Here is a 25,416-nt window from a genome sequence, read left to right on the forward strand (position 1 = left end):
TATATATATATATATATTGATGCTATTTATCAACCAAATTTTGTTAATTGCCTTTTTTAATTTTATTTCATTGTATTTTTTGAGTAAATTTTCACAATCGAGTGCAAGGCAGCCAGGCAGCCGGTTGTATTGTTGTTTCACTTCAAGTATTGAGGAAAACCTACACAAATTGCTTTTCCTGAAAGAATTAATCTTTACTCCATGGATTCAAACATCCGTTAGACTACTTGGGGAACCAAATTTTGCTAATTGCCTTTTTATTTTTATTTCATTGTATTTTCTTATTAATTTTTGACAATCCAGTGCAGGGCAGCCCGTTGAATTGTTGTCTGGCTTAAAGTATTGAGGAAAGCCTACACAGTTTGTTTTTCCTGAAAGGATAATCTTTACTCCATGGATTCAAACGTCTATTAGACTCCTAGAGAAATTGAGTGGTCTTGAAATGTAATTATCATATAAATATAAATATCTTAAATTTTCCTTAAATTGATTAGATGAAGGGTGGTTGTTAAGTGGTTTAAATAGCCTGGTTTGGTTAATGTTTGCAAATAGACAAGCAATGGACGATCTGGCATTGCTGTTTTACTTCAATTTTATCAGCAGTTTATTAACATAAAAGCTTTGATTTGTGATTTCTGCCTGCATATCTCTTAGTTTTCCATATTAAAATTTATTAGACAATTTATCTTAATTTTCTCCTGTGCAATCATTTCTCTGCAGCAATTTTTATTGCTAACGTTTAATAATATTTGACAATGAGGTTTTTAAACTAATTATAGATTTTGCATGATAATTGTCCAGATAAGTTTGCTTGACCGAACAGAACTCCAGCAGAGAATTAAAATGTTCTGCTCAAGTCGTATTACGCCTGAGCATTGGCTCAATAACCAACCCCCCAAAAGAGCTGACGTACAAAAGGCTCTCGGAAACCACCTTGTGTGGAAAGATAGGTAGGAGTTACAATTTCAGTGTTCTTTACTGATAATAATGCTAAGTAATTTTGCGTCATTTAAGTAATAAATAAGACAATCAGTTATATTATTCAGCTGGACCAGTAATACGTTTCAAGATTCTTCATCCACTACTTATTTCTCATGTCTGCAAGTAATATCTTAAAATTTTGAAACTTTGGTGCTTAATATTCATCAATCTGGTTAATTGGATTGTATTATTTGTAAATTAGTATGACATCATTCTAAGGCTCCTAGAAGGTGTTTAGGATGAGGATTTAGCGGAGAAGTGCTTATGAAGTGGCAAGGAAGTTAAAATATGGGATATCTAAGGCATTTGAAGGGGTGTATGAGGCAAAATCTGCTGTTGGACAGCAGATTCAGCACAGTTGGCAGCTGTCTGAACTGAAACAGCGGTCGAACGGCAAACAACAAGATATGGTCAGCGAGGAGGATCCACTACTTGTTCCTGAGTAATTTACAAATATATCATTTGTAAAAGGAAGAGGCCACAACACAGCAGAAATCGGAGAAATAGTCTACAAATTACATAAAATCAAGCAATGTCTCAAAACAGTCAAAATACAACCTATATAAAAGTTCCCTATTAGAAAATAACCTAATTAGAAGTAGAAAGATCTCAAAGAAATATAAAAAAAAATCGTTGAAATTGAACCGAGACTGCTTCCTGGGTGGGACGATCATGGGAGGTTCCGTGATCCCACAGAATCGCAGGCTTCTGCAGTTGTGTTATAGTGTGTAAAGGCTTGCTATGGATGATAATGTAGCTCAAGCCATAGATTATATAGATTCACTTAGCATATATTTCCAACATTACGCTAACATTATTTATAGGTTGCTGTCACCATTTTACTTTAGGTGTAAGTATAAGGTTTTACCTTTGAAAGCATAATTTTTTATTTGTTTTAATCTTGAATTTTGATTTTCTTTTCCTTTTCCACCATTGCACAGCCTTTCTATCGACATCCCAAAAATTGCCTCCTGGATATCGTATCGTTCAATGAGTATAGTCTGTTGAAAGTATCTTATTCATGTTTCAGTCTATAGGACACGTTCATAATAAAATGTCAACTTAGAAGAAATTTAGTTGACCTTGGTTGGTGATCTCACTGTGCCAGATTATCCAATTTCTGAGCTTTCCCTGGTTGGCTAGCTAGTAAAATGACTGAATCAATAATTCGTTATAATATTTTGTGCTAGAAAAGCTGTACTGGCTTTAACATGTCAAACTAAAAATGCTATGCTAAGTTAATACTCAGTCGCAAAAGCATATTTATGTTTTCATGTGATGCCCTAAAGTTATAAACATGGGTGTCAACTAGTTGGCTACTTGGCTTAGTGTGAATCTTTAGAAGAAAATTTAAAATCGCTTGTGTTGGATTCCATTCTTCACTTAACTTGTCCACCATCAGTGTTGACTCGTCGCTAACTTCCTCCAGTACCCCCTGCTCGGTGAAATTCACTCAACTCATCATAGAACTGGAATTGATGTGTACAAAATCATGACACCTGAAGCATTTACTGCCTAAAATTAGTGGTGCAAATGAGTCGAGTCGGCTTGAGCTTGACTCCTTAACAAGCTCACGAGTCAGTTTATCATACCACGAGCTCAAGCTCAAACTTGAGCTCATTTATTAAACAACCTCGACCTCTTTCTGGCTCGACTCATTGGTGTACGAGCCCGCTCAATTAGCCTACCACTAGTCATTTTGATGCATTTTTCGGTGAGCTCTCGTTGCCTTCTCCTCCGGCCACTAATACGTTTTCTTGCAAGCTCCTGTGAAACTTGAGTATTCGGTTCGAGCTCGTGAGACGGCTGCTACCAGCTCTAGCCGAGCTCGAGCTCAGAGTCTGCCAAATGAGCCGAACTCGAGTTTGGCATAGCTCGAGCTTGACTCGATTCTTTTGCGCCCCTAGCTGGGAGTGTAATGGGCGCGCTAGTCTTAGGTTTTTTCTCACTCGAAGTTGCTCTTTCCTGTTCCTGACCAGTCTACTCCACTCTCTAAGGCACGGTCCTCTGGAGGTCTCAAATTGTGCGTGGTTGTCTTATTGATGGTGCTTGCCTACTGTGCTTCTATTTTCTCTGCACTTTCAGTGCTAAAGTTGCACATCCCTCAGTGTGCAATAGGGTTACAATTGGAGCACATGTTTGATGATGGGCTTCATGCTTCCCAAATACCTGACTATGGTGTGCTCCTCTGTCTCCTTCGGCTCATACTTCAACTTAAGTTGCATAAATTCTATCATGTACTCCACGGATAGTTTCTGCTGCAAGTAGTGGAGCTTCAAGAAAATATCTTTGCAATATTGTGAGGGTTTGGTACTATTGTTGCATCTCCTGTTTTTTCTTTTCCTATGAATTGATTATGTCTCGTCTTTCTCTCTGCCTCTCCTTTTTTAGGTTCTCCCACCACAAAGAAGCATTATTTTTCAGCTTGATGGGGGTGACTTTTACTCTTCTGTTGTCAGGTACCTCTTTGTATTCAAGGATATGCTCAAAATTCTGCATTCACTCAAGGAAATCATCTAGATCCGCTCTTCCCTCGAAGTCCAGTAAGTCCACTTTCATTCATAGATCTATGTATCCGCCAATAGGCATGTGTATCCTCTAATAGACTTGTTATCTTTGTGTCCTTAACAAAAATCTCATCTCTATATCCTCCAGCAGGCATATCATCTCTATATCTTCCAATAGGCATTTCAGCTCTAGAACTCTGCTGATATTATACTCTGAAGCGTTTTGTTCTGTCTTCTTCTCCAGTGGAATCACCCCTACGGAAGGGATTCAGGTGTTTTCTTGCTCTCCTTTGTGGATTTCACTATTAGAGTTGATGGTGATCCCGCCCTTGGCTCTTTCCTCAATGGCATCTTGGCAGAATAGCCATTATATGTTGTCTGTGGTAAATTTTTAATTAGAATCCAACAATTGTCTTCACATGGATGTGGTTAAGGTTTTGGGTGTAGGTAGGTGGAAGGTGTGTAGGGTAGAGGGAAAATAAAATGTTGGGGGGGTGCGCGGGTGGGATGGATGATTCTAGAATTTATAGGGATAAGACTAGGGCTAGGCTAGCTCTAATACCAAATTTAACCCAAATCACAATAGAAAAAATAAATATTATTACTGAAAGTAAATAGGTAATTACAATCTAACATATTTGAAAGGGAAATTACAACAAACATGGCACAAACTCACACTAGTGTTTGGTCCATGGGTGGTGGAAATCGGCTAGATGGTTGGATAAACAAGTTAGCGATTAATGTGAAGGGTTGAAAATTGAAGTACATTTTCATTAGGTTGGCTACAGCATGGTTGATTAAGACAAGATTACGCAAGTTTACAAAGAGCAAGCTTTTCAAACTATGGAATAGCCAGTAATTCATTAATATGCAGAACGAAAGTCTCGATTATTGCCCCTATATGACTAAAATGAGCTTTTGGAGGTTGTTGTTTGAGTTGCTTCTAAAACTTAGAAATAAAATCAGGTATGCATAAACTTTAAAATATTATAGGTATGTTGAGTCCAAATTTGTACATGCATTTCACTCGAATCTTTAGCATCACATTAAAAATACCACCATCACTATCTTTTTTAAAGTGAGATACACTTTTTCATACATAAGTTTATGATACCAATGTGCTATAAGTGTAAATATTAAATTTTGTGTGTCAGATATGTAAATACTTAAAAATTGTGTGTTATGTATGCAAATTTCTTTTTTTTTTTTTTTTTTTTTTTTTTTTTTCTGCATGCCGCACTGTGTATTAAATTTCTTATCATCTCCTGTGAGGATTTGTTATTAAAGCCTTGTGTTTATTCTTATATGTTTCAATGGCACTTCCAGGTACCCTCCTTTTTTCGATGATATAGCTGCGCGGCTGATCCCCGTCATTCCACTAATTATATATAGGTTAATTGAAAATGATGCAACTGATATTGCCGAAAGAGTTTTGGCCTTATATTATTCACTTCTCATCTTCCACCCACTGAGATTTACCTTTGTTCGAGATATTCTTGCATATTTTTATGGTCACCTTCCAACCAAGCTTATTGTTCGCATACTCAAAGTACTCGACATTTCAAAGGTAATTTTGCCTTTTTCTTCTTATTATCAACTTTTTTTCTACATATTCCCTTTTTTTTCTGGGAAACTTACATGCCTAGCACACAATTCTTATGTATTTGCATATCTCACTAAACTTTCATATTTAAATACATAGCACTTCGGTGTTTTAATCCTGTGCATGAGAAGTTGCACTTCTAAAAGGTGGTAACAGTGCTAATTTTGATGTGATATTAAATATTTGAGTGCTATGTGTGTAAATATGAATGTTCAGGTTTGTGATATGTAAATACATAAGAATTGTGTGCTATGTATATAAATGTCCTCTTATTTTCTCCATTAACTTTAATCTTTTGGTCAGATTCCTCTTTCAGAATCATTTCCTCAGTACGTTTCATCAAATCCACCAATTTGTCCTCCAGTGGACTACTTTGCCACTCTATTACTTGGCTTAGTGAACAATGTTATTCCTCCATTAAACAGTAAGTCAAAATCAGAGACAGTGAGCGAACCTTCTGCTATTTCCAGCCGCCCGACAATGACCAAAAGCCAAGCATCTCCGCCGTCAGCATCGGCCAACAACGCCGAAGGACAGAAAGCATTTTACCAAAATCAGGATCCCGGTACGTACACGCAGCTTGTCCTGGAAACTGCAACCATTGAAATCCTTTCGCTTCCGGCAACTGCATCCCAAATTGTAGCTTCGCTCGTTCAAATTGTTGCTAACGTACAGCCTTCGCTTATTCAGTCGACCAACGGGTTGCAAGTGCTGTCAGGGGCCTCCAGCCAGACCTCCGGGCTCCCAACATCTCCGTCGGCCGGAGGTTCGGAATCATCCGGGGCAAATCGTTCAGCTTCGGCAACTGGAATGAATGCCACCAGTTTTGTTTCTAGAAGCGGTTACTCATACCAGCAGTTGTCTTGTTTAATGATACAAGCTTGTGGGCTTTTGTTGGCCCAGCTCCCCCCGGAATTTCACTTGCAACTTTACTTAGAGGCATCCCGTATAATTAAAGAATGTTGGTGGCTCACAGATGGGATTAGGTCAATTAAGGAGCTCGATTCGGCTGTTAGTTATGCTTTGGTGGATCCTTCGTGGGCGTCACAGGATAACACGTCGACCGCCATAGGTATAACTCGTTTAGTTTGTTTTTCTGGAAATTTACATACGTAGCACACAATTCTTATATATTTACATATCTCACACCTAAAATTTCTTATTTACATAAGTATCACTTTGATGTTTTAAATCTATGAATGAAAAGATGTATTTTTATTTGATATTAAAGCTTTGAGTGCTATGTGAATATTAAAGGTTAGGTGTGAGATATGTAAACACATAAGAATTGTGTGCTATGCAATTAAATATCCTTTTTTAATGGTCATCACCTTGTGGTTGAAGGACTCCAAAACCATTCAAATCCACTTGACTTTTTTTTTGTGGGGCCATTTACATACATACCACAAACTTCTTATGTATTTACATATCTAACAACTTAACATTTAAATTTTTAATATCCCATCAAAAATATCACCACCGCTATCATTTTAAAAGTGGAATACACATTGTAAAAATATATCAAACTTTTCATGTTGGATATGTAAATATATAAAAATTGTTTGGTATGTAGGTAAATTTCCCTTTTCTTTTTCCTCATAAAAGGGCTTGCTCTACTGTTGATCTATTTGGTGACATTTACTAAATTGAGACGGTAATTTTATGCATGAGCATAGCTTACGTCTTTTTGAGCAACAAAGAAAACTTGGAATTTCACTCTTTGAGCTGCTTAGAAAATTTTATTTGGCTCCCCAAATTCAAACACATTAAAACAAAGAAGGAACTTTACTTTCTTGCCCTTTAATTTTTGATGTTACAATTTTTAAATATTAAATCAAAACAACTTATTTTCTTCATTCTCATTAAAATGTTTAGCATGCATGGTTTTAAACATATTTGATAATTAATTAGATGCATCAAACATCTCATTGGGTGGCTCCTATTATATAAGAAAATAATTGCAGCTTCTAAGTGGTGAGATTTTCAAATGGTTTGGGATTAAGAATGTGGGTTGTTGATGATATCTTGCATGTATTGGATAATTTTGATTGGTGAAATATATGTTTAAAAATAAACTTTTGATAAGCATCTATATGTTGCTAGGTCATTCACATATTGTTTTCACGTATTTGATGAATAGTTAAATTATCATGGACATTGATAAAACTCAGCCCACTTATAATTCTTATATTATATAAACAACATTCTATGGTGTGATCTTAATTTTTTATGGTTATATAAAGTTTTAGTTGCAAAGATATAATTGGGAGGAGAATTCTCACATTATGTACAAACTATAATGTCATATAAAGTTACGCACACGCGCACACACAGATATATATATATATATGTACATATATATATACATATACATATATATACATATACATATACATACATATATATATAAATATTCATATACATTTTTTATATAAATATATATAAATTTACATATACATATATATAAATATACATATACATACATACGTATATATATACATACATATACATACATATACATACATACATACATATACATACTTGCATACATATATATACATATATATGGATCAAGTCTATCTAATTGGTTCTTTATGAATTTTTTGTGATCATAACTATGTTTTGTATTTCTCAAATTTCTAAACTTAGTATTTCTTTAATTGCTTTGTTCCAGGAAATATAGTTGCCCTTCTTCATTCTTTCTTCAGTAATCTTCCTCATGAGTGGCTGGAGTCCACACACACTATCATTAAGCACCTTCGCCCCGTGGCATCCATCGGAATGATGAGAATAGCATTCCGCATAATGAGCCCATTGCTGCCGCGCCTCGCCTTCGCCCGTCCACTCTTCATGAAGGTGTACTACCTTCTATTATGAGCTTATTTTTATTTTTCTATCTGCATAATGAAACATTTCTAATTTACAAAACTAGCATCCTCTTACATTTGAATATCAAGATTCACAATAAAATCTCAACCCATTTTCTTCGCTTTTGTTGAATTCCCAATGATTTGGTTACGACGCACATAAACGATGGATACTATATATGTAATTTCTCCCCTTTTAACATAATAAGGTCTACTCCAGATAGGTCACAAATTAAATATGTTTTATACTAGAGGAATAATGCAGAAGATATCATAATAAAATCATGATCTTCGTGTTTAGCTAAAGTATAATCCTGTCAAAATTTAATTTCTTTTTTTTTCCCCCTCAAAAAGAGTTCTAACTTGTAATTCTTATGGTGCCAAGACTCTAGCGCTTCTATTCAACGTAATGGCGGATGTCTTTGGGAAGAACTCACAGCCTGCAACTCCTGTGGATGCATCAGAAATCAAAGACCTGATTGACTTCTTGTGAGCAAAGCAATCTCAACATATTCCTTAAATCTATATAATGGAAATTTACATACATACGACACAATTCTATATCGAACACATGAAGTTTGATATTCCACTTATAACATTTGGTGTCATGCATGCAATGGCATTTCATATTATATATATACATATATATATATATTAATTTTTATTTTAATTTATTACAGGCACCATGCTGTTATGTATGAAGGGCAGGGTGGGCCAGTGCAAAGTAACAGCAAACCCAAGATAGAGATTCTAACACTGTGTGGGAAAGTGGTAGAACTCCTCAGACCAGATGTGCAGCATCTCTTCATTCACCTGCAGACCGATCCAAACTCTTCTATCTATGCAGCTACTCACCCAAAACTGGTTCACAATCCTGCTTGAGAAGAACACCACCCCTTTTTTCTGCTGCTTTAGTCTATTTATGTAATTTTGACATTTTGTTCTTTGTTCATTAAAATAGTTTCAGGTTTTGTCAGGAGGCTAAAATGTGCAATAATCTACATGGTTTGGACTAGTTTTCAAATTGTTTTTTGGATTGTTATGGTAAGGAATGGTGGTGTAAAATATGAAATGATGGTGTAAATTTTTGGTTGGTTTTTGTGAGTTTGGAAGGCAACAGATTGGGGTGGCTCATAAGCTAATTTATGATTTTTTTTTTTCATTAAATTTGCTGTTATGTATTAAGGAATCATTAGAATGCTTGCAAATGAATTTGTATTTTGGAAATTTTTTATTTGAGTTTTCCATTGTATTTTAAATAAAATACATTTTTTTTTCTAAAATAATTTCTGATTTATATAAAAATATAGATAATTATGTATTGAATCATAATTTTTTGGCTTATTGATTGTCTGTTTTTTGTAGTAAATAAGGGTGAAACAGCAGCCTGAAACAAAGATTGTCACAATTTTCGATGTCATGGCTCTATTATTGTATGTGCCAAGTCGTCGCACGCATTATCGAAGCAGTGGTACCTCATTAGTAAAGCCAGTATTATTGCACGCATATCTAACATTAATTTTGTAAATTACATATGCCCTCTCAAATATTACCTATCGCATTAAAATTGCCAAAATTTTAGCATGGGTTATGGTGTATATGTAAAACCAGAAGATCATGTGGTAGAAATGTAAATGCTTAGAAATTGAGTGGTATGTAGGTAAATCTTTCGTGTTATTATCATACATACATACGCAGGGAGGTAAAAAAACATTTTTTTTACAAAAAAAATATTGCATTTACATGCGGAGTTCAATAAAATCATGTTATATGAAGGTACAAGAAAAAAAAATTTGATTCTGTTACACGAAAATATTCTTCCGTGTTATTCAGGTGTTTGTGTTCTGGGAATATTCTTAATGTTATAATAACACAATAACACACTAATAACACTTAAATAACACAATAATACCAGAATAACCCATAATAACACCTGAATAACACGAGAGGAATATTCCCTTATATTACCGAATATATATATATATATATATATATTTTTTTAGTCATCTCCACGTGGTGTGATTTCTTTGGACTCAGCACGTAACTCTACGGGTTGAGCCCTGCTGCAATACTTTCTCCATTTTTACATATTGAAAATAAATTAAGAAAAACAATTGCTTCAGAACTAGTAATAGACCCAATTATCAAAGTAGATTTGTAGAGAAAAATTAAAGAAATTTCTTCTAGTCAATTTTGTACGGTAATAAAATTATTATTAGTCAGGGAATATGATAATTTATAGCTCATTAAAAAAATATTTTTGGAACATATACACATTTACCCCTCAATTCCTACATATTTATACATCTAACATCTAAAACTTAAATTTTACATACATAAACATCTATTTTTATCAGGAAATTTCTGACGTACCAATGAAATTTCAGACTCAATATAAAATTGAAAGACACTAGCAGTGTTCAAGAAGACCAAAACATGTCACCTCCAATGTAACAAAATAATACATAAAAAAAGGGGTAATTTACATACATGCAAATAATTCTTATGTATTTACATATCTAAATACCAAAACATTCATATTTACATGCATAACCAACAAAATTTTGACATGACATCAAAAACACCACCATCAATGTCTTTTATGTTTCAGAAATGAAATTCTCCTCATGAATAAGTTCATGGCAACTATCACTATGGGTGTAAGACAAGTAAATACATGAGAAATGTTTGGTATGAATGCAAATTTCACAAAAAACAAAACATCCTATCAATATGTTTACTGTTTACAGTCAAAAAATATATAAATAAAGAGGTAATGGGGAAGGATTTTATAGAAGATCATGATTATTTACATGAACAGAAAAGCATGACAGAATTACTAAAAATGGATAGTTTACCTCACAATTTGCTGCCCCTTTTATGATTTACCGAAGGGGAAAAGTGGCACATATGTAAATTATTATATCATCTTGCAGACCTTGAATGTTTTATAAGCCAGTCCATGACAACATCTATGTTGGTTGACTCCTTGCATGAGATCATGTAGCAGCAAACCTCCCTGTCTTTTATAAGCTCAAGCCCCCTAAATCAAAAAACCAAACCATCAATACATAGTTCCATGGCATAGCCTAATTCTTTTTATTTTACAAAAAAAAAAAAAATATATATATATATATATATATATATATATGTTAACAAATTACAGTGAAATCTATAATGGCAGCAGCAAGACAATCGCCAATTCAGTGAAGTGTTATAAATTGGAATATTTACATACATACCCCTCAATTCTTACGTGTTTACATATCTAACACCAAAACTTCGATTTTTACATACATACCAACTTAGCTATTACATGAAAATTTGTATTTCACTCTTTAAAAGTTAAAATAGTGGTATTATAGAGGTGATATGAAAGATTTTAGTGGTTTAAATATAAAAAAGTAAAATATAAGTGTTAGATAAGTAAATACATAAAAATTGGGTGGTATGTCTATAAATGCGCCTATAAAATGTCTGCTTTTTTTTTTCTATTTTTTGTTCTTCTTTACTCGACGTTGGAACTAAGTTTCGTCTATTTTATTTAGGCTGAACTCGACTCATTGATATGATGAGTCAAATTACAAGGTATAAAATAAATGGAGGCTACAAACTCATACTTACATCTGCTCAACTAATGCCTGCTTGAAAATAGCTTCTGATTTGTCAATCTTATTTCCAAGAACAAGGAGAGGAATTCCACTCAGTGAAGGCTTAATCAGCAGGTCATGCAGCTCGCTTCTGGCTATAGGAATGCTATCACGATCAGCGGCATCGACGACATATCTGCCAGTTGGAGCTCATCAGCTTAAACAATAATCTGTGAAAGCTTTTTTATCAATTGTAATAACAAAATTTATTACCACTCAATTCCTATGTTTTTACATACCCAACAACGAAACTTTGCTTTGTTTACATTTGTACAGCTTAAATCTTTCATCAAAAAAAAAAAAACAATTTTTACTTTTAAAATTAAAAATACACCTTTTCATGCATAGATGTGGTATGTATGTAAAAATTGGAGTATACGTGTTAGATGGGTAATTACATAAGAATTGAGTGGGATGTATGTAAATCTTCCTAAAATAAAATATGTTTTGACTATATTAAGACAGATTTCAATTGCCTGTTACTGAACTTTGAATCATTAGATAAGAAAACAAGTATGGTTTCCTTCAAAACTTTAAACTTTTATCAAAACCACCCCAGATTTACACCTCACTCAAACCTGTTATGCCACCAAAATCCTCAAATGAGTGGCCATGGAATCTTGTAAACCTATTTCTAATTTATCCCCCTATCGCCATGTAGGATCGCTATAATACTTACCCATCACCCGGACATTGCCCTAGCAGCTAACAAACTTTGTCCACAACTTAATCACCCCCTAAACAAATATTTCACCCAAGTTAAACGAGTGCTCTACTATATCAATAGAACTCTAAACCAAAAGCCTACCCATCAAACCAACCAAAATCCTACTGATAGTAAATCCACCACAGGCCAATGCACATTTCCAGGTTGCAGCCTCATCTAATGGTGCGTGCAGAAACAATCAACTGACTCGATCCTCCACTGAAGCCGAATATCGAGCCACAGGCACCATAGCTACAAACATCATCTGGCTTCATCGCTTGCTGCAAGATTTTGGTATCAACATCACCAATGTCGCACCTACACACTGCAAAAATATTTCAATGCTAGTACTTGCCAACAATTCAATTTTCATGCTCGTACAAAACACAGAAAAGTCGACTTTCACTTCATTTAGGATTGCATCAAATCCAGCCACCTTGTGGCCCACCACATTGAAACTCAAGACCAACCAGCAGAAATCTTCACTAAGGGAGCCTTTGGGGAAGCTTTTTTGTTGTGGCACATTTTGAAAATGCTAAAATTGTTGTTTGGAAATCACGGTGCGCCAGTTTATCAAACCCGCAACCCGCATTTTTTCGTATGGTTATTGCTTCGCTGCAGTAGATAATTCCTCTCTTGCATCTCTTCTCTGCCCTGCTCCTCCACTCGCGCGCTCTGCCCCATGTAACTCATCACCCTCTCACTGTGGGAAAACCGCTCACATCTCTGCCCTGGGTAATTCCTCTCCTCTACCCCCTCCCCTTTCTCCTCTCTCAACTCTGCCCTAGGTAATCCCTCCTCTCTCACTATGAAAAAACGGCTCCATTGCCTTCTTCATCAGTTCCCTTTGTTCTCCGCAATCCTTTGGTAATTTCTACCCCCTCTCTTTAGTCGTTATGCAATTTAATTTTTGTGGTTTGTGGCTTTGAGCAGTGTGTGGATTGCTCTTTCCGAGTTGTGGTTATGCTTTATGAAAATATAATGATTTTGTGCTTTCAGTAAGGGGTAATGCATGATTGCATTTATTTTTTCTGTAAAATTTGGATGTTTGGTCTTTGAGATTTTGGCCCTTTAGTTCTTGCAGTTTTGGCCCTTTGCTTTTTACAATTTCTGATTCAATAATGTTTTTGGTGATGATGTTTGCAGTTTGTGCCTTTCCTCTATGAGGAATTGAAGTATTCATTACACTGCATTGCTTTTGACTTGTAGTTTGAGCCTTATGGCTTTCTATGACATTTGGAGATTGTGGCTAGTGGTATATGGGTGGCTAGTAGTGTTTTGGGCCATTGTCTATGTGGGTGGCTATTAGTTTGTGGCTTTTCTGTGTATGTGGGTTACAATTGGTGTTCTGCGGCCATTATCGATGATAGGTTGCTATTGGAAGTTCGTGGTGTTTTGGTTGGTACTATGTTGGTCATGGTGATGTGATGGTGGTCTGTTATGGTGTTGATGATGTGGAGGTGGTGGTTAGTTGTTGCTGATGATGTGGTGGTGGTATGATGGTGTGTTGGTGTTGATGATATAGTGGTGGTAGTGTTGGTATTTAGTGTGTTGGTTGCGTGATGTTGTGGTGGCGGTATGTCGATGTTGATGATGTGATGATGGTGGTGTGTTGGTTGTGATGGTGTGCTTGTGGTGGTAGTAATGTTAGTGTTTAGAGTGTTAGTTATGATGGTTTGGTTGTAGTGCTAGTAGTGTTGGTGTTTAGTGTGTTGGTTGTGATGGTCTGGTGATGGTAGTAGTAGTGTTGGTGTTTAGTGTGTGGGTTGTGATGATGATGTGGTGACGGTGGTTGTGGTTTTGGTGTGTTGGTGGTAGTCTTTTGGTTGTGATGTTGCGGTGGTAGTGATGTGTTGATGATGATGATGCATTTGTGTGTATATAATTAATTTCTGGCGGTAGTGGTTTTAGATTTTTCTTTTCTGTTAACTTTTCAAGTCGTGGAATTTTGAATAGGAATTTATGTTTTAATGAGATAACCTTATATTTTTTGCCACACATTTATGTTAATTCATTTCATGTTAGTAGTCAGGCATGGTTAAGAAAAAGAAATCAGTTTGTCATATGGGATAAAGAGATAAAGCTAATATTTTGTGAACTCTGTCCAAAAGAGATGGAATAGGAAATAAGCCAACTACCTACTTTAACAATGAAGAATGGTATAATATAATAAAAAAATTGAAGGCACTGGAATGGAATATGATAGGATGCAATTGAAGATCAGCTAAAAAAGTACAGGAAAATATGAAAAGAGTTAAATTGAGGATCCACAGCTTTGGGTTTGGATCCAGTAAAGCAAATCATCGATGCTTCGAAAGAATGGTGAGCCAAGAGATTGGATGTGAAAATTTATGAAACATACAGTCCTTCACCTTTTTCTTTTCTTTTTTTTAATTACATCAAAATATCAATTTATCCATTAATTTATAGGTCGTGTCGAGTGCCAAAAAAATTAAGTTCTGTGGAACCTTGAGCTTGAAGAAAAGTTGGATCCTATCTTTAGTGGAGTCGTGGCCACGAGTGATCATGCATGAGCACCAAATGAAAAAAAGCTTCCTGACAAAGCTGAGCATGTAGATATCGAGCAAACTGCTGACTATAATAAAAGCCCCAGCCCTAACCCCAAGGAGGTTGAATCTACTAGTCAATCCAAACGTCCAAGAGTTGAGAAAAAGAAAAAATATAGTGTAGCTTTCATTAAAAATCAGATTTCACAATTAGTTATTTCATGCATCAATGACCCTAACACACCACATGCGACTTCTATTCATGTAATCAATGTTATATGTCATATTTCAAGGTAGATTTTTGTCTTCATTTGTCCTAAATTTACTGTGGTAACCTTAATATCTTACATAAATGACCCAAAATTGTATTAAAGTAATTGATGAAATACATGTAAATGCACACCTGTCCAACAGAAAAGATTGTATATATTGGATGCACCCCAATACTCATTTGATTGTACGTTTCATAAATTTACACATCCAATCTCTCGGCCCACCATTCTTTCGAAGCATTGATAAATTGCTTTACTGGATCCAAACCCAAATCTGTGGATCCTCAATTTAACTCTTTTCATATTTTTCGGTCCTTTTTTAGCTGATCACTTTCATGTCTCAATTGCATTCTATCATATTTCATTCCCGTGCTTTCCTTGAATTTTTTTTATTATATTCTACCATTCTTCAATGTTAAAGTAGGTAATTGGCCTATTTCCCATCCAATCTTTTCTGTTGGACCGGTGCACACCTATCCAACTAAAATATACCACGGGAACTCACAAATACAACTTTCCGAAACCACCTCCAGATTTGGTTGAATATGAATAAATTAAATATTTATTGCATTACAATATTAATGAATAAACTTGTGATAAAAAAAAAATTATTTGGTTGATATTAGATAACCATTACCAAGAGGATATATCATGCAATTCCCTGATACAAAATATCATATTTTGGATTTTGAAAGAATCAACACAACTCAGGGTAGAAAGGAGTTGTTTAACAAGAAGCACTTATCTTTACGTGGTGTTATTGAAAGGACATTTGAGGTTTGGAAAAAAATGGGTTATTTTGTGTGATATGTCCACCTACCCTTTCAATAAAAAAGTGAATATTATGGGTGCTACGATAGTTCTCCACAATCACATTCGTCAACGTCATTCACGTAGTGATATTAATTCAGTAATGCAGATGAGGATCAATCACATGTATCGGTCTAGGTATACGAATATTGCCTAGGCTAGTCAAGAAGGGGAAGGTGTTGGAGAGATAATGGATTTGAGAAAGCAAATTACAAGTGCAATAGTTAATAGGTGAAAAGATTTTGTACGTTGCATTTCTTTATTTGTGTAATGTGTTGAAAAAACAACTATTGTTTATTGTAATGATGCTATATGGAATGATGTTTATGTGAACTTTCAATTCATTGCAAATCACTTTTTCATTCTTCTCCCACCTGGATGACCTCTAGGCAACCATAGGTTTAATATAGATTTTATTCTTGCATGTTTCTTTCTTTTTTTCTTTTCTTTTTTTTTTTTTTTTTTTTTTTTGTTTTTTTCTTTTTGAGGTCTAAGATGACATAAATGACCTTAAGAGTTCTTCTGGATGATCTTTGTGGTTATAAGATTTTGTTACATAAACAAACTACGTATTACATTTTTTAAAGGCAACCAAAACCCCTTATTTTTCATTCAAATGAGTATTGGGGTCTTTTTGGATGGCCAAATGTGGTGATATTGTTCTGTGACACATTGAAGCACAGTTTTATGTAGTTTAAAAGCAACCAAGATCCCTTTTTGGATGGCCTTTCTACTTGAGTGGGGGGGGGGGGGGGGGTTTGTCCTGCACTCATTGGGACCATCCATCCACAACAAACACCATCAGCCCCACTGAATACTGGCATTTCCTAACTAATTTCGTAATTTAAAATCTTTATATATACCTGTTACGAACAACCGAAGAAAAAATGTTTTTCATATATATAATCTTTGTATTACACTTCTTAAAGCATTGAACTAATATTATCTAGCTGCAAGTATTTCTCTACTACTGTGTTCCAATTCTTCCCGCTGCTACAATATTCACATAATAAACAGTTTTGAATATGCCTTCCACCTTATTCTCAATTTCCAATGAACACCTTCAGGCTTCTCAGCCACATACAAAAACTGGAGTGATAGGAAGTCAGCTTGACCATGATCGTTCAATTTGCTTAAAGCATCTTGAAGACATAGTGAAACGGCCTATGCAATTTCTCTTAAAAGAAAAAGCAGCTTGGCATTCTTATCTCTTTGAATAATTCAGACTATCTCATCTCACTGAAATTTGCCAGGCCATCGGACCTACTTCCCTACTTTGAACCCCTGCTGTCAATTGCTACTTATCTCCTAGAATGTGTTCCCTGAAATCTGAGTGTGAGTGACAAGGGAGCTGCCCGCAGGGACCCCATCGGTGTGTTCTGTTGCGTCCCTATTCTAGCTATAGTGCCGGACAGAGCCGTCTGTCATCCCTGCTAAAGTATCACAGGAGATTGCGGCCTGGTCCGGTCCAAGATAAAAAGTCAACACTTCTTTTATGTGGATTTCTCTCCTAAAGATTTCTCATCATCATACATTTATTGAGAGGTCTGATGGAGAAGTATAGAGAGAATAAAGAGCATCTACATATGATTTTTATTGATTTAGAAAAAAATTATGTTAAGGTTCCAAGAGAAATCCTTTGGAGAGTTCTAGAGAAGAAATGTATTGATATGACTTATATTCAATTCATTAAAGTTCATTAACTTATATTCAATTCATTAAAGATATATATACTAGAGTTGCTACTCGTGTTCGAACAGGAGGAGGATTGACCAAATATTTTCTTATTTTAGTTGGATTAAATCAAGGATCGGGTTTAAGCCCATATTTTTTGCTTTAGCTATGGATGCTCTTACTAGACATTTACAGGAGGATATACCTTAGTGTATGTTTTTTGTTGATGATATCCTTCTCGTAGATAAGACTAAAGAAAGAGTTCAGAAAAAACTTGAATTATGGAGGCTACATTGGAGTTTCAAGGCTTTCATTTGAGTAGATCATTGCTTGAGTAGATTTAAAATTAAATACATGGAATGTAATTTTAGTAGTAGTAGTAGCTCCAATGGCATAGTTGTAAATATGAGTGATCAAAACATTAAAAGGTGTGAACGCTTTAGATATCTCGGGCCTATTGTTCAAAGTGATGGTGATATGAATGAGAATGTTATAAGTAGAATTCAAGTTGATTGGTTGAAGTGGAGAAATGGTTCAGGCTTATTGTGTGATAGAAAAGTACTACTTAGACTGAAGGGAAAATTTTATAAGATGGTGGTGAGTTCTGCAATGCTCTATGGCACAGAATGTTGGCCTTTAAAAGAGAAGTATAAAACAAATTTAAGTGTTGTCGAGAGTGTTGTCGAGATGAGAATGTGAGAATGCTTAGGTGGATGAGTGTCTTGGCACTTAGAGACAAAATGTGAAATGAATATATCTGTGATACAGTTAGTGTAGCTCAAGAGGCGTACAAAATTAGAGTGCCCTCCTAGATGATTTGGTCACAATAAACGTCGGCCATTTGATGATTTGATTAAGAGAGTAGATGTTTTAGATTCAACTTATGTTAAGAAAGGTAGAGGTGGACCTAGAAAGGCTTTGGCATATTGTATAAAAAACGATTTTAATTTATTACAATTAAATGCAAATATGACACTCAATAGGACGCAATGGAGAAAAAGAATTCATGTAACCGACCCCACTTAGTGGGATAAACGGTCGTTGTTCTTGCTGTTGTTTGGGTGGGGTCCACTCCTATTACCTTAGGTTTATAAATATGTTGTTTTCGTAATTTAAGTCAGCTTTTTGTGATTTTTCTGTCAGGATAGCAGAAAGCCCTGTGTTCAATTCTAGAACTGTCTCCGAGGGCGACTGGTGCTCCGGTTGTATCTCGATCTGAAGTGGTGATTATCCTCGACCTTCTCATCCTCCACAACATCTCCGTAGACGTAACTTCTGCAGCCCCCCGTAACGCCACCTTTGCTATCAGCTGCAGCCCCACGCCTCCTTGCCACCTCCGTCCTTGTCGTTGTCACTGTTACAACCTCCCTCTTCGCTGCCTTTGTATTCCAGTGCTCCATCTTGCATCCAGCGTTCTTCCAACCAAAGAGAATCCCCTCAGTTGTTGTTCTCACCATCCCGGACCACATCCCCGCCTCCTAACCGTTATCCTGGTCCACTTGCACAGCCTCCCTATCACATATATGCTCCAGCCCCGAATTCCACCTTGATGCACCCAAAACAGAGAGTACTTGAAGTTCCATTGCCATATTCGTCGACTTGCTCCACAGTGCCACCTTACCGCCACCATTTCGGACCCTCAACAACCACCATCATCACCTGCAATCCACCTTAGTTTGAGTTGTTGTAGTCATTTGTCGCAATTTCAGATTTTTATGTGCCAAGTTGTAATTTTCCCTTTCAATGGTGTGGTTGCAACTTACCTATTTATATTTCAGCAATAATATTTTGTTATTTATTGTTGTTTGGGTTAACTTCGGTATCATTTAGTATCAGAACTAACCTAACCCTATTCTTATCCTAGAGTTGCCAAATCAGCCCCACCCCCTACCTCCCTCCAAAGAAAAATGTTTTCCCTTCTTTTCCACTCAAACCATCCTTGCATCCCCTTCTACCCCTACCAAAACCTTAAACTCTAACCACGCCACCAAAGAGATAATTATCGAAACCTGAACAGAAGAAAATGTCGCGATGTCGTTTATGAGAAATCAGCGAAGGGATGTCCAGGAACCTTCTATAGAGGATGTGTGACAAGAAAACCTTCAATTGCAATAAAGGTTAGCCGCCTTCAATAGGAAGCGGTCCGGACGAGTCACCCATAGCCCCAACTGTGAATTACTAGATCAAATGAATGGAGTAAAACCATGCACATTTCAATGATGAAAAACCTCCACCCTGAAGATTTGACTTGAAATATCTAAGAAGCAAGGATTTGGCATATTTTGATGATCACTTGGATCTAAACGAGTTCATCGAGTGACTTCAAACCTTCGAAATTTTCTTTTAAGTACCAGGAATTCTCACCGGACATAATGTTAATGAAGAGTGGATTATTTTGAAAGGAAAAGTTGAAGCATCTACACCCATGTGAGGCAAAAGACAACATCACTATTTTGTCCAAGTTGAAATGCGAGATGAACTGTCAGTACCTATCAGTTCATTACATATCGGATGTTCAACCCCTAACTACAAAAGTGAAGAGACAACATCACAGAATAACAATCACATCTTCCAGGCGGGGTTCAACCCCAAAATCTTAAAGTCAGAGTACACCTAGAGAAACATCCAAATCGAGTTTGTCTGAGAAGGAAACTAATTCAAAATAGAGAACAAGTAGAGCAAACATGTGTTCTAAAATATGTCCCAACCAGAAAGTACGTCAAGTGTCATGGGTTTGGGCACCATGCATCAGATTGCTCAAAAAAAGGCTCAGTCTATTTCACTGAGCAGGGACAGTTGAAGAAATGAACAATGACACAGCAGACAATAAAGAAAGAGAAGACACAAAGGAGGAGTATAAGCTATCAGTCAATGAGAAATATGTCATCAATTCCAATTAAATCGGGAGAGAGAATTCCCGTTGAGTTAATATTAACTATTCTAGAAGGTAATGACTCCAAGGTAATAGGCATTTAGGCATAATATGAGATTGTGGTGCCTAGAACTACCTTTTTGCAGGCATTGAGATTAGCATCAGTATGACTAGCATTAGATGTCCAAAAGGGTCATGAGTTTGAGAAGTCAATATCAGATATAGGGCAACCTCATTAGAGGATTTTGAAATTTCAGATATATAGTCTACCTCTTAAGTTTCCCCTAGTGAGGGAGGTCCAACAAATCAAAGATAAGTCTCTTTTGCACCACCGTCGGAATACTATATGGAGTCATTGAATATTAAAATCAGTTCAACACTGTACCCACCGATAGTTGTTAAGAAAGAAAGGATGAACCACAGCGTTGAAAATTGCTTTAAATTTTTTTGGGGAAAGAACATCCTACAGTAGAATTCAGGTCCTTTCAGAGAAGAAAAAGAAGAAAAAGAAGCCCCTCCTGAGTGGTTACAATTTAGTGTGGCACAGTCTGCCTTAAATGTTGTTCCAGAGTTTATTCCTTCCGATAGACTTGTTCATCACACATTCAGCCAAGTATAATGAGTGGGAGAAACAGATTATAGATTTACTTGCTCGAGATTTGGCTCCTGAAAATTTATGTCGATATGCAGTTCCAGCTCAAGTTGTGCCCAAAATGGATGGAAACTTATTTTATCAGGATGCGCTTTGGAATGACAACACCTAGAGGAATGACTTACTAGGAAGTTACAATAGGGCCGACCTGACGACTATGATGAGACAGAAGCTTCGACAAATGAGATTGAAACTCCCCCCCCCCCCCCCCCTCGCTCCTCCTCTCTCACCATTATCTTTTCGCGTATTCTACTATAGTGTCCCGATTCTAGCTACCGCACCGCATGGAGCTGTCTGCGATCCCTAACCACATGACATTGCAACTTGGACTGGTCCATAAGCGTCGGCCGACACTTCCTTTACATGAATTCCCCGCACTCCCACCTACTGACACCATTCTGAACCCCCAACAACCACCACCATCACCTACAATCCACCGTAGTTTGAGTTGTTGTCATTTGTCACAATTTCAGATTTTTGTATGTCATGTTGTTGTAATTTCCCCTTTCAGTTGTTTATTTTTCACTTCCCCATTTGAGTTTCAACAAAAATATTTTATTATCAATTGTTGTTTGGCTTAACTCCGGTATTAGTGAGTTTGCCCTTAAACATGGAACATATTGTCATTCGACACAAAATATAGTGGTTTTGCTTAAGAGTAAAATAAATTTCAAATACCATATTTCAGCTCTAAGGAAGAAAATCAGTTTACATATTAGTTTTACAATGAGAAATGTAAATGTGTAACGTGCTCTTCTCCCTATTAGTTTTTATCATAGATCACATTTTGTAATTGTTTAGAACATAGTTGTGTACACATTTTGTAATATTTGTATAGTAATGCAAAATGCACACTTTCAAGGAAGAAAATGAGTGAACTTATTCAGACTTACATGATTGCAGATACTCCACGACAATACCGTTCCCACATGGTGCGAAACCTCTGTTGACCTCCAAGGTCCCAGAGCTTTATGGTCACATTGCCCTTCGTCACTTTGCGCATGTTAAAACCCACCTTTTTTTGGGAAGAAGTCGGATTAATGACTTCCAGATATACAAAGTAAAATAGTTAAAATCATTAATTTCCTTAAGTTATGACACATACAGTTGGAATCATGTCTTCACTGTAGCCACCTGTCTGAAAACATAAAATAGAATGAATTTTATGTAAATTACAGAAATATACAGCAATACCAAAAATCAAATATCAAGTTGTCTCACTGAAATAGCATTAACAAGCGAAGTTTTTCCTGCATTCTGAAGTCCAATAAGTGAGAGTTCCATTTCCTGCTTGAAGAACAAGCTGCAAAATATGCTTTTAGAACTAGAAAAAGATACCTGGCCTTGAAATGGATAAAGAGCAAGCATCAACTTTAGATATTAAAATTAAGTTAAATTTAAACACATACCACACAAACCTTATGTATTTATTTATCTAACACCCAAAGTTTGCACTTATAACGCCTTCATGTCAAAAACCTGTGCATGAAAGGTGCATTTCACTTTTAAAAATGTAGTGATGGTGGTAAATTTGATGTGATGTTAAATATTTGAGTGGTATGCATGTAAATATGAATGTTTTGGTGTTAGAATTTATATGCATAAGAATTGTGTGGTATGTATGTAAACGCCCCTTAAAATTGAAGGGCCAAACCCTGTTATGCTAAGAAAAACTAGCTGGCATAACGAACTCATAGAAAAAAGCAGCTATAGAATTGCAACTAACTTTGGAAATGTATCAAGAACCATTGGTTTCTTGAACACTAACAAGGCAAGTGCAACTGCAAATTGCACTTAAAATCCAAGGTAAGTCCGTATTTTGCGCTACTGCTCAAACTATGATGTGAGCATGCCTAACTGTCACCAATGTTCCAATTGAAGCTTTCACAATATTTAGAAACCCCCAAATAGAGCCTAACAAACTACGATGGTCAAGAAAAATTATACTGACAAAACTCTCGTGAGGCATCTTAAGACCAAAGAAAACATAGTAAAGATAGAAAAATAAATAAATAAATCCAGTAACAATTATTCAACCCATGGCAAATTTTGGCATTACAATAACAACAAGCATTTATTTGATAAGTGGGGTCGTCTACATGAATCATTTTTCTCCATTTTGTCCTAAAGAGTGCCATATTTTCATTTAATTCTAATAAATTAAGATCATTTTTTATGCAACATACCCAAAGCTTTAAGGTCTACCTCTACCTTTCTTAACATAATTCAAGCCTAAACCATCTACTCTCCAAACAAGGTCAACAGATGGTCAATATTTAAGGTGACCAAGCCATCTAAGGTGACTCTCTCTAACATTATATGCAACTGGAGCTACTCCAACCCTTTCATGGATATATTTGTTTCGTGTTTGGTCTCTAAGTGTAAAGTCATTCATCCACTAAGCATTCTCATCTCAGCAAAACAATTTAACTTCATGCTTCTCTTTTACAAGCCAATATTCCACACCATGAAGCATTCAGGTCTCACCACCGTTTTATAAAATTTTCCTTTAAATTTGGTATTCTGATTAGAGTGGCACTAGAAATAGTGTAGGTGTAATTATAGATAAGAGTTTGAAAAATAATATTGTAAAAATTAATAGAATGGTGATAGAATTATTGCCCTTAAGATTATTATTGATTCTAAGTTTTTTAATTTTGCTTATGCTCCTCAGGTAGGTCTACATATAGGGGCTAAAGTTAAATTCTGGAATGACTTAGAAGACTTAATACAAATGATTCCTCTTAAAAAAAGAATTTTTATTAGAGGAGATTTAAATGAGCATGTCGATAAGGTGATAGAAGATTTCAAAAATATTCATGGTGGCTACGGTTTTGGAGCGACGAATGAAGAAGGTAAAGTCATTTTAGATTTTGCTTTAGCATATGATTTTATTATTACTAATAATTTATTCAAGAAAAGAAATTAGTAACTTATTACTTATAAGAATGGGTCTAATAAAACACAAATTGATTATTTTTTTATGAGAAGAAAAGACTGTCGAGATTGTAAAGATTGTAAGATCGTTCCAAGTGAGGATTTAAGTACCCAACATCAATTATTAGTTCTAGATTTTAAGATGAAGAGTAGTAAAATAAACAATGCTAGGACTCGTCAACGCAGAATTAGATAGAGAAAACTAAATGACACATAAAATTATTTTTATGAGTAAAATTCAAGATTTCAAAATTTGGGATGTTTATGAAGAAGCAAATGATATATGAGAAAGTAACAAACACTATTAAACAAGTGGCAAAAGATGTACTTGGAGAATCAAAAGAAAAAGTTTATATAAATAAAAATAGTTGGTGGTGGATAATAACGTGCAAAAAAAGATAAAATATAAGAAGTTATGTTATAAAAATTGGTTTAATTGTAAAACCTTAGAGAACTGAGAAAAATATCAAACGGCTCGTAGGGAGTCTAAAAGAACAATTTGTGTGCTAAAAATTTTGCTTTTAGTAATTTTTATGATAGATCGGATACTAAGGAGGGTGAAAAATATATGGGATAACTAGCCAAACAAAGAGAAAAGAAAAGTAAAGATTTAACTCAAGTAAAGTGTATTAAAGCCAAGTAAAGTGTATTAAGTGTATTAAAGATGAAAATCAAAAAGTGTTTTTCATGAAAAAATATATTCAACATAGGTGGGTGAGTTATGTTGATAAACTTTTTAATAAATTTTCTGAAAATAGGATCGACCTTAGTGATCTTAATATTGTTGATAATAATAAAATATTTCATTTTTACCATCACATTAGTTAAAAAGAATCATCGCATTAGTAAAAAAGAAGCATTAGTAAAAAAGAAGTTGAGGGTGCTTTAAAGAAAACTAAGGGTGGAAATTGAAGTGTCAAAATATTTAGGAAATTTGGAAGTTTCTTGGCTTACCAAACTTTTTAATATTATTTTAAAAACTAAAAAGATGACTAAGGAGTGGAGAAAGAGTATTTTGATCCCTATTTTCAAAAATAGAGGGGATGCATAAAAGTGTGCAAATTATAGAGGAATTAAATTGATGTGTCATACTTTAAAATTATGGGAGAGGGTAATTGAACATAAGTTAAGACGTATTACAAAGATTTCTCATAATCAATTCAGTTTTATGTCGGACAGGTCTACCATGGAAGCTATACATTTATTGAGGGGTTTGATGGATAAGTTCAGAGATAACAAGGAGGATCTACATTTTTTTTTTATTGATTTAAAAAAAGCTTACGATAAGGTTTCAAGAGATGTCTTTTGGAGCGTTCTTGAGAAGAAAGGTGTTGATATGACTTATATTCAAGTCATTAAAGATATGTATACTAGAGTT

The 25,416-nt window shown here is 35.3% G+C and overlaps 2 protein-coding genes across 3 annotated transcripts in view; one reads left to right on the forward strand and one right to left on the reverse strand.

Annotated features, from left to right (window-relative positions):
* Positions 1 to 9,109, forward strand: part of LOC110035642 (mediator of RNA polymerase II transcription subunit 23) — a 171,109-nt gene extending 162,000 nt beyond the window's left edge. Inside the window, exons 16-21 of the mRNA XM_020739908.1 lie at positions 802 to 950; positions 4,815 to 5,055; positions 5,395 to 6,163; positions 7,766 to 7,947; positions 8,344 to 8,447; positions 8,639 to 9,109. Coding sequence (XP_020595567.1) covers positions 802 to 950; positions 4,815 to 5,055; positions 5,395 to 6,163; positions 7,766 to 7,947; positions 8,344 to 8,447; positions 8,639 to 8,840 — 1,647 coding nt within the window. The 3' untranslated portion in view covers positions 8,841 to 9,109. The remainder of the gene's footprint in view (positions 1 to 801; positions 951 to 4,814; positions 5,056 to 5,394; positions 6,164 to 7,765; positions 7,948 to 8,343; positions 8,448 to 8,638) is intronic.
* A 1,514-nt stretch (positions 9,110 to 10,623) lies between these two features.
* Positions 10,624 to 25,416, reverse strand: part of LOC110035643 (ADP-ribosylation factor-like protein 8c) — a 39,879-nt gene continuing 25,086 nt past the window's right edge. Inside the window, exons 1-6 of one of the 2 annotated variants that reach the window (XM_020739910.1) lie at positions 22,520 to 22,558; positions 22,323 to 22,404; positions 22,207 to 22,239; positions 21,995 to 22,116; positions 11,583 to 11,744; positions 10,624 to 11,001 (exon numbers count right to left, since the gene is read on the reverse strand). In XM_020739910.1, the coding sequence (XP_020595569.1) occupies positions 10,884 to 11,001; positions 11,583 to 11,744; positions 21,995 to 22,116; positions 22,207 to 22,239; positions 22,323 to 22,385 (498 nt within the window). In that variant the 5' untranslated portion in view covers positions 22,386 to 22,404; positions 22,520 to 22,558 and the 3' untranslated portion in view covers positions 10,624 to 10,883. Of the gene's footprint in view, positions 11,002 to 11,582; positions 11,745 to 21,994; positions 22,117 to 22,206; positions 22,240 to 22,322; positions 22,405 to 22,519; positions 22,559 to 25,416 lie in introns of those variants that run through there. The other variant, XM_020739909.1, reaches the window with a different exon arrangement.

The sequence above is a fragment of the Phalaenopsis equestris genome, unplaced genomic scaffold (genome assembly GCF_001263595.1).
Source record: "Phalaenopsis equestris unplaced genomic scaffold, ASM126359v1 Scaffold198732, whole genome shotgun sequence".
NCBI lineage: Eukaryota > Viridiplantae > Streptophyta > Magnoliopsida > Asparagales > Orchidaceae > Phalaenopsis > Phalaenopsis equestris.